At 39.8% G+C, this 9126-nt stretch overlaps 1 protein-coding gene across 4 annotated transcripts in view; it reads right to left on the bottom strand.

Annotated features, from left to right (window-relative positions):
• Window positions 1-4297: 4297 nt before the first annotated feature.
• LOC140385202 (14-3-3 protein zeta/delta) overlaps window positions 4298-9126 on the bottom strand; it is a 42041-nt gene continuing 37212 nt past the window's right edge. For all 4 annotated transcript variants that reach the window (XM_072467097.1, XM_072467099.1, XM_072467098.1 and 1 more), the window contains exons 4-6: window positions 6218-6381; window positions 6041-6136; window positions 4298-5252 (exon numbers count right to left, since the gene is read on the bottom strand). In XM_072467097.1, the coding sequence (XP_072323198.1) occupies window positions 5193-5252; window positions 6041-6136; window positions 6218-6381 (320 nt within the window). In that variant the 3' untranslated portion in view covers window positions 4298-5192. The remainder of the gene's footprint in view (window positions 5253-6040; window positions 6137-6217; window positions 6382-9126) is intronic.

Here is a 9126-nt window from a genome sequence, read left to right as displayed (position 1 = left end):
AACTAAAATGAAATACAAGGTTTGTTAGTCCTTGTAAAAATAGGGCGGCCCGGTGATGCAGTGGTTAGCACTGCTGCCTCACAGCGCCAGGGACCCAGGCTCAATTCCAGCCTTGGATGGCTGCCTGCGTGGAGGCTGTACATTCTCCCAGTGTCTACATGGGTTTCCTTCGGGTACTCCATTTCCTCTGAGTTGCAGGTTAGGTGGATTGGCTATGCTAAATTGCCCCTTAGTGTCCACTCACTACAGACAGACAAACAGGGAGAGAGAGAGAGAGAGAGAGAGAGGAGGTAAGCAGCCAAAGATGTCATGAAAAAAGCCACAGGAAGCGGCTTTCGAAAAGGGTCCTGAACAAATGTGCCTAGTAGAAAGATTGCTTCCAAAATGCAAGTGTTGCCTTTGCCAGTATATGTTTAGGTAGTGAATTCCATTCTCAATGTAGATTTTCCTTTACTCCTTACTTTACTGCCCACAACATACAAATACCATTCCATAGTCATCAATACACAAGGTGTCATTCAATCAGTGTAATTAATTTCTTTCTAGAGATACTGCAATCACTTGCTCTCCCAAAAGGATTAAATATATCCAAAGTAGCCCATCTGAGTATGCGCTGGACAAGAACACAAGTGCATAATTGTAATGGGCTAACTTATGTCCCAAGTTGCAGAGCCCAATGATGCTGACCTCGGTCTGCATTTAGCAGCATGCTACCCTAGTTTTCTGTAGTCATTCAAGTATAGGTTTAAGAGCAAATGTAGAGATCCGAAACAGAATATCCAGTTTCAAACATTAGCTTGTCAAACCATGGAGTGGTAACTCATACCCAGACAGTTTCCACCAACATAAAGGCCCTAAACCTGATCAGATCTAAACATCTTGCAAATGCTCAGATTGTTGCAACAGCATAGGGTTCAAATCCATTTCAACTAGTTTCAGCTAAAGCTGGAAGAATTCAAATTGTACAGGCTTCACCAATGCCCAAAGTACCCCAAAACAGAAATGTGCTGAGGCAGGGCAAAGCAGCGTGGCTACAATAGGCAGATGATTGTCTTGGGTACCACCTACTGCCCCAAGCCATTACTCTTTCAAAAAATTAGGAATGGGTGAATAAAATCACAATACGGAGGATGCTGGATGTCTGAAATAAAAACAGAATATATTGGATAAACTTAGGTCTAGTAGCATCTGTGGAGAGAAACAGTTTAATTTTTCAAGTCCGTTTGACTTTTCAGAGCTGAAGGAAGAATGGGTAGTCACAAAGCCAGGCTCTTTAAAAATCACTAAAATTTCAACCCGAATATTTTTTACAAATGTGCACAAGTATATCGTTAGGGAGAAACCAACTACACCTAGAGAAGCACAGATGTGCTATCCACTGGACACTTGGGTATGGAGGGACTGTCAAGTTGTGATGCCAAAGGCAAAACTTAGTTTAACAGACAAGGGGGGCACATTCGATTATATATACACATGTAGAATGGAGGGCAGAAGTGTGCACACATTGCACAAATAGGTAAGTCAATCAAAATGGCAACAGGATTCATTGCTTTTGTGTAAAGCCACAAAATACAGAAGCAAATTGGCAATGTTTTTAAAAATTCATTTCTGTGAAGTGTGTTGCTGGTTAGACCAGCATTGCCCATCCCTAGTTGCCCTTCAGAAGGTGGTGGTGAGCTGCCTTCTTGAACCGCTGCAGTCCCCGAGGTGCAGGTACACCCAGTGCTGTTAGGGAGTTCCAGGATTTTGACCCAGTGCCAGAAGGAATGGCGATATATTTTTAAGTTGGGGCGGTGGGCCAAAGAGAACCCAGGTATTTGCTGCTCTTGTTCTTCTAGATATTAGTGGCCGTTGCCTAAAGCACCGTGGCAATTTACTGTTGTGCACCTTGCAGATAGCACACACAATTGCCACGGTTAGTGGAGGAGGGTTTGAATGTTTGCAGAAGAGCTAGTAATCAAGCGGGCTGCTTTGTCCTGGATGGCGTCAAGCTTCTAGTGTTATTGAAGCTGCACTCATCTGGGTAAGTGCCGTTATTTCATTACACTCCTAACTTGTGCCTGCCTTGTAGATGGGACAAGCTTTGGGAGTCAGGTGGTGAGTTACTTACCAAAGAATTCTTAGCCTTTGACCTGCTCTAGCAGCCACAGTATTAATAGGACTAGTCCAGTTCAGTTTCTGATCAATGGTAACCCCCCCAGGATGTTGATTGTGGAGAATTCAACAATGGCAATGCCTTTGATGTCAAGGGACAATGGTTAGATCCTCTCTTGTAGATTGTCATTGCCTGACAATTGTGGGGCATGCAACTTGTCGGCCTGGATATTGTTAAGGTCTTGCTGCATATGGATATGGACCTCTTCACTATCTGAGTCACAAATGGGGCTGAACACAATCTATAAACATCCCCACTTCTGACCTTACGATGAGGGAGGTAATTGATGAAGCAGCTGAAGATGGTTGGGCCTAGGAAACAATGCTGAGGAACTCAGACAGTGATGACCTCCAACCACCACAACCATTTTCCTTTGGAGACAAACCAGCGTATACTTTGAATGATGGATTTAAATTGCCCATTAGAAAACACCAACAGAATGCAGATTTTTTTTTGTCCAACAAAAGCTACACCTACCTTCATTTCTCTAGATTTCATGTCTTTTCACCAAGAGGGAGCTGGGGAACGAAGCACGGTGGTGGTTGCCTGCCATGGTAGTCTGCACATTGAGGTTCCATATCATTTGTTCCAGAAGTGCACAAAGTAGGTGGGATGGTTCAGCCAGCATGTCAAGAGCCAGTGGCAGAAAAACAATCCACCCATGGCAGAGAAGTCCAGTTCAAATAATACCCAGTCCAATCGAAATAATACCTGGGCAATCATCAACTCAGGTATTGGTTAGTTAAAATAGAATGAAACTGGTGAATTTTTCATGTATTGAAAAAGGGCTTATCGAGGTTATTGATTAAATTACCAGATGGAAAAACAATGAAATGGACAACATTGCAGCTCTGGATCATGATATTCTGTTAAGTGGTGCTGTAGAAAGTCTACTTTTTTGGGCCATGTCTTTAATGGATGTAACCACAACTGAAGAAATTGCAGTACCTTGTATCTCCCTCTTTGCAGCTTTACGATTTTAGTTAGATGGAATTAGTTAGATGGGAATTATTTCGCAACACAGGACACCACACTAAATGTAACTATGTACTTTTGATGCTCCAAGTGACTTTGAAGAGTCCATGGAGGCAAGCTCACGCAATTGCTCTAGGATAAGTGTCAACTTTAGTGTATTCATATAACATTCAATTCAAACAAAAAGACCCTGAACAAAGAGGACAGCACTTACAAAAAAAGGGCAACATTTGCTTCCAGTGCCAATTTGAAAGAAAATTACTTCAGATGCTGTTACGGTCAACCATTCAACACGGTAAAAAGGAACTGAATAGGATGGAGGGGAGCACAAAGACAATACAAAGACAATCTGGAAACTCTTATTTCTGTTCTTCATACTATTCCAGATATTTAATTTTGTTTTTGGTACATTTATTCTTTACCCCAAATGACAAGACAGTACAGATTTTGCTGTCAAAATCAAACAACTGTTGGTTCATATCACAGCTGTTAACAGTTACACTTTTTTTCTGTAGCTGGTTCCTTCTTCACTGCCTCTCAACTTTGTATTGTGTTCTCATTTTTGGTCTTTTGATCCCTTATGGTCCATACATTTATTCTGCCAGACATTTCTGCATGGGTTGTATTAACTTTGATAATCAATGAAGGTTAAACAAAAATTTAATATGCTAACATTTTCAAAGGATAATTGATGTATCATAACATAGTACATTGGAGTTGTCATTGTAAAATAGGTATTGTTTAACCAGGGAACTAAGAAAAAATACCACTGTAAAAGCTACTGGTAAGATGTCAACCAAATGCCAAGCTTGTCTCACTTTAAATTCTGAAGTATTTGCAGATGATGCATAATCTTTAGTTTTACTTGTGCACAGCGAAATGATTTTTCAGCAAATACTGAAACACTGCCAATGTACTATTTACAGTTAAAATGGAAGTATATCATCCATTCAATTAGGTTTCAACAGTTTCAGGAATAAGACATGTTTTCTGACAATCTAGATTGAAATTATGCTGAACAATTATTCTTTCATTTATGAGGCAGCAGTTTTGAGCATTCTTCTAAAGCTTTCAACCTCATACATCCAGACTACATGTGAATTCCATTCCACTTGAGACACAAGTATCAGCATATAATTTAGTAAATCAAATTGAAATTTAAAAAAATCCATTCATAAAACATTTTATTCCACTTACATCAACTTTACACATTTTCTTGATAACAATTATGCTTGTGTTCTTATGAAAAGTCCAGAAGACATGAATGCAGCTAGCCATACAGCAATATATCTCATTACTTCCCTGTTAACTATTTCACAGCCACATGCGTGTTAGGCAATCAAGACCACAAAGCAAAAAACTAAAAACAAAAAAAGGTAGTTACCAGATAAACACATGGGAAGGTTTTTACCTCTTAAACATACATTATCAAAGTTAAGCATTTAATTTTACTGCATGTTTGCTTGTACATTTGTTCTTACGTTGACAATAATTTCTTTTAAATACAAATAAAATGTTCAGATGTCATTTGTGTAGCAAAATGAAGACATGAGCAATGGTGAATCTTGCAACTCATGGAATGTTAACCCTCCTCTGCCCTATCCCAAAAATCCTGAGACATGTAATAGATGGTGCAGGTTTGATCTACAGATTAGCAACGCTCTAGAAATTGCACGATTCGCACTGAATCTGTGCCATTTCCCATTACATACGCTAAATTATGGGCATCCTTCTTTGCTAGTACAGGAAACATTTGACATTAGCTTTGTGGTAAACCACAGCTACAAAGGGTACTAACCAAACATTTAAAACTTGTATAAAAATTCCACACCCTGAATTTACATTGGCCACCTGGAACATACAGTACAAACAAGAGTTCCCAATATGAATTGGCTCTTCTTCCCCTATCAAACACAAACCACATGGGAAACACAGAGACCCAACAGAAGTGACAGAAGCTCTCCAAAGACCTAAAATAGAAACTAGTGGGACAGCAGAGATTACAAATAGTCTTGATGGTGAAGATTCAGGAATGAGGCAGACAGAACTAGAAGGCGGAAGTTTAGTTCTCTCCTCCCTCACCAGGATCAGCCTCTTCCCCTTGGTTGTCTGAAGTCCACAACTAGAAGTAAATTAAATCTCAATTATTACAGTGGTTATCTAAATCCAACGTCACTACAGATAACTATTGAGATACAAGATAAATCACAGCCCAGGTTTTTTGGGTTTAATTTCTGGGATGCATGTCCTCCATAATGCAATTTTGAAAATCAATTTATTTCAAAGTGCCCACAGTACCAATGTTAGATTGCAATAAAAACAGAAAGCGCTGGGAACACTCAGCTAGTCTGGCAAGATCAATGGAGAGAGAAATGTAACATGGAGCTGAAGATGACTTTCAGAAGAGTCATATTCTACTCAAGGCATTAATTTATAATTTCTCCCACCATTAATGCTGCAAGACCCCATTTCCCTTTGCCGTTATTTCAAATTATCACCATTTTGCTTTTATTTAGATTGTCATTCCTTCATCGATAAAATAAGAAAAAGCTAGTTATGGTCACCTTAGCCTACGCACCACAAACCATTCTTTTGCAACAAGACACGAATATCAAATCCTAGGCTTCTGCAAATTCTATTTCTCAGCTGGGTATTAAGTGCACGGATGTTCCTGTAATTGAGGTCAAAGGACTCTTCCTATGGGGAGCAGAGTACTAGCCCACAACACAATATGCCTTGTATTGTTAACATTGGCAAGCCACAAAACAGCATATATTCCTACCGAAGTATTCATAGAGCCAAGAACCATCTGACCATAACGAGTTCAGATCAACCACAGCAACGAAACTACAGTACTGATACCCACTTTTCATTTTTCTACAATAATGTTTTCTCCAAGATAGTACTTACTGTCAAGTTATCTCTCAATAACTGCATTATTAATGTGCTGTCTTTGTAGGAATCTTCATTCAGTGTATCAAGCTCTGCAATTGCTTCGTCAAATGCCTTTTAGAACGCAAAAATACAGTTAGATGCAAATTTTCTGGTAACAAATCTTTTGCCTAAATGAATGTTGTTTGTACTTACAGTCTTTGCTAGAGTGCAAGCTTGTTCTGGAGAGTTAAGAATTTCATAATAAAACACTGAGAAGTTGAGGGCCAGTCCCAGGCGGATAGGGTGTGTTGGTTGCATCTCTTTTTTACTGATCTCAAATGCTTCTTGGTAAGCTTGTTGCGAATGGTCCACAGTGGCTAAAAAAAAAAAAAGATTGACAATGACAACTGTAGCTCAGTTCAAGACATGCATAAAAGACAGACATTAATAGACCAACTTAACTGAACATTTTAAGCAATGTCAATGTTTATTCTGATTTACCTTTTGAATCGTAATATTTAACAAGACGCTGATTTAAATAAACCTATTTGATTTGAACAACGTTTAAAATTTCAAAGTTATATTCTGCACCAATGCTTTACAAAATAGATACTGCGTACAACATGCTCAGCATGACAGAACAACTGAAACAGCAGGTTCCAAGCTATAATGGCCCCACTGCTGCATCTTTTAAAGAAACACTTCATTGAGCACTATTACAGAAATTATAGAGTCCTGTTAACTAGGAACATTAAAGTAGAAAATGGAATGCTTCCCATTTCAGGAATGCAGTTCCAGGTTACAGTTACTCTGCCCCAACTTCAACACCATTTCCCACACTAGCCAGCCCATGCCTCAACTGAAATACCTGCTATTCTCAAATTAGAACAAATGGTTCAAACCCATGCTCACTAGGGACTTCCATGAAGAGACTGTTCAAACTCTGGTCAAAGCACACCAGAGGAAAATGTAATCCAACCAAATTAGCCCAGATATGAACCCAGAGGTGAAAGGCCAGCAAAACTCACTACTTATTCACTTTAATTAATCGAATTTAAACTTTCATAAACAATTTGAATTCCCCATTGTGGCGAGGATTAAAAAAAAGACTAGCTTCTCTTCGGGGTCTGGGCCTAGTTCTTGGACAGGAAGAACATGGATACTATTAAAAATATGAATAATTCTCATAGAGAAGACTAAAGAGTCAAATATCTCAGTATAGGGATGCTTCAATGGTAGACCACACCAGAACTACTTATTGGACTGAAGAGCCAAATTTGAAGCACTCACTGTTTTGGTGGTTGGCAATCAGGGTGCAACAGAATTATACAAAAACTTATTGCAGCATCATACACTTTGATGGGAGAACGCATGTCAGGGAGCTTCCCCTGATCACTATTCACCCATCCCAAATTCATGTGCTTCATGTCCCAAAAGGTCTATCAACACTAACTGTAAAGCTCACAAGTGACAAAAAGGTCACTTCTATTCCACAGATGCCTATTGAAATGTAGTAAAAGAAAGCATTGGATTAAGCATGGTCTTCCCTTGAAGCTATCAATACAATAAATGGATCTAGCAATGACCATGATTAGACCAGTTTTGCCCAGCACTATAGCAATCTCGAGCAGCACATAGTGAGTGCAATTTTCCCAACAGAAGTTTTTCTACCCAACTTGCTCACTGGTTTCACCCATCCACAACCGATGGAACCACTGTACAGGTTTATGAACCAAGACGTCCCCTATGGCACAGCACCTTCTCAGATAACTGTGCCATGGTCAAACATACTAGGACTGCCCAGTACTCAAAACACCAAAAAATTAAATGCTCATGGTTAACACTTTATACACTATTTCCCAATTGAGTGAAATGTACAAATACTATTTAGTATTGACTGGTAAATCACATGGAGACAGGTGGGGAGGGGAAAGAGAGAATGAGCAAAGAGATCATCGTGCAGATCAAAGGGGATTTGTTCACAGGCCCACTTAGGATCCAAAAACCCTAGTTGAAAGACTGCATCATAAATACAAGGTTGAAGATAGAAGGCTTCACTTGTTTAAAATGTCACAACCGACATCCACAATCAACATTTTTCAATCACCGGACCAGATTTAGCAGATCACTTTATCTATAGTTAAGCAAGTTGTCAGTTTCCTTTGCCGTTGAGCCCTGGGAAGGGGAAGGGAAAGGCGATGAAAATATACTTTGATCCAGCAATCCATCAAAACTTGCGATCTAGGTTAGTAAAGGTGGGAACAAATATCCATTTTTCAAAGCTCACAATCAGTCTTCTGTGCATAATCATCCTAAGATTTGAAGAGTAGCCCCAACCACACTGCATCAAGCACAAGTTTATGATTGGTCCACAACCCTTTGGAGCATATAACACTATAAAATGGAGCGCATGTTTATTTATGTACGGCTGACAATCACCAACAGCGTACCTGCACGAGAAAAAAAAAAACCCCGACCAAGCAAAAATTAAATGCCCAGTAAAGGACAGATTTGTGCGTGGCCTGTGTGGGGACTTTTGGGGCGCTGCACAATATAGAGGAAACATGTGTCATCGGACCAGCTCCAAGTGGTGGCAACCTTCTGCAGATGTAACAATACATAATTTTTAAAAATGAAGCTTTAGTGGATTAGTCGAATGCTCAAGTCATCATTCAAGATGCAGCACTCCAGTGAACAGTTTTGGGTTAGTCCCTGAAATTCAAATGTCTGCTCCTCAGATAAGGACAACGGGTTCAAATTGAAGGAACGTTGCACCCCAGACATACTCAGGCCTAGCAAGTCAAGCACGTTGCCTTCAGAGATTAGACCCAGAGTTTAGACCCTGTATTGATTAAAGCTGCTTTTGGTACACTACTTACTTAATATCTGTTCAACCGCAAATTGAACATTCCTCCAGTCTCAGTACCTTCATCATAAAGGCCACCATACTCCACCACAGCCCAATTGGACTGAAACCCTAATATTCGGCTCTGGCACCCCCATACTGATATACTGATTATTCATATGCTTGCGCCTGCCTCCTGATTTCCATTGTGTAATCAAAACTCTGCCACTCTAAGGTGGTCCATCATCCCGATTCTCACTGACCTAGTTCCAGGTTC

Source organism: Scyliorhinus torazame, chromosome 11 (assembly GCF_047496885.1).
Source record: "Scyliorhinus torazame isolate Kashiwa2021f chromosome 11, sScyTor2.1, whole genome shotgun sequence".
Taxonomy (NCBI): domain Eukaryota; kingdom Metazoa; phylum Chordata; class Chondrichthyes; order Carcharhiniformes; family Scyliorhinidae; genus Scyliorhinus; species Scyliorhinus torazame.
The sequence above is the reverse complement of the archived record's forward strand: the minus strand, read 5'-3'. Positions and strand labels throughout refer to the sequence as shown.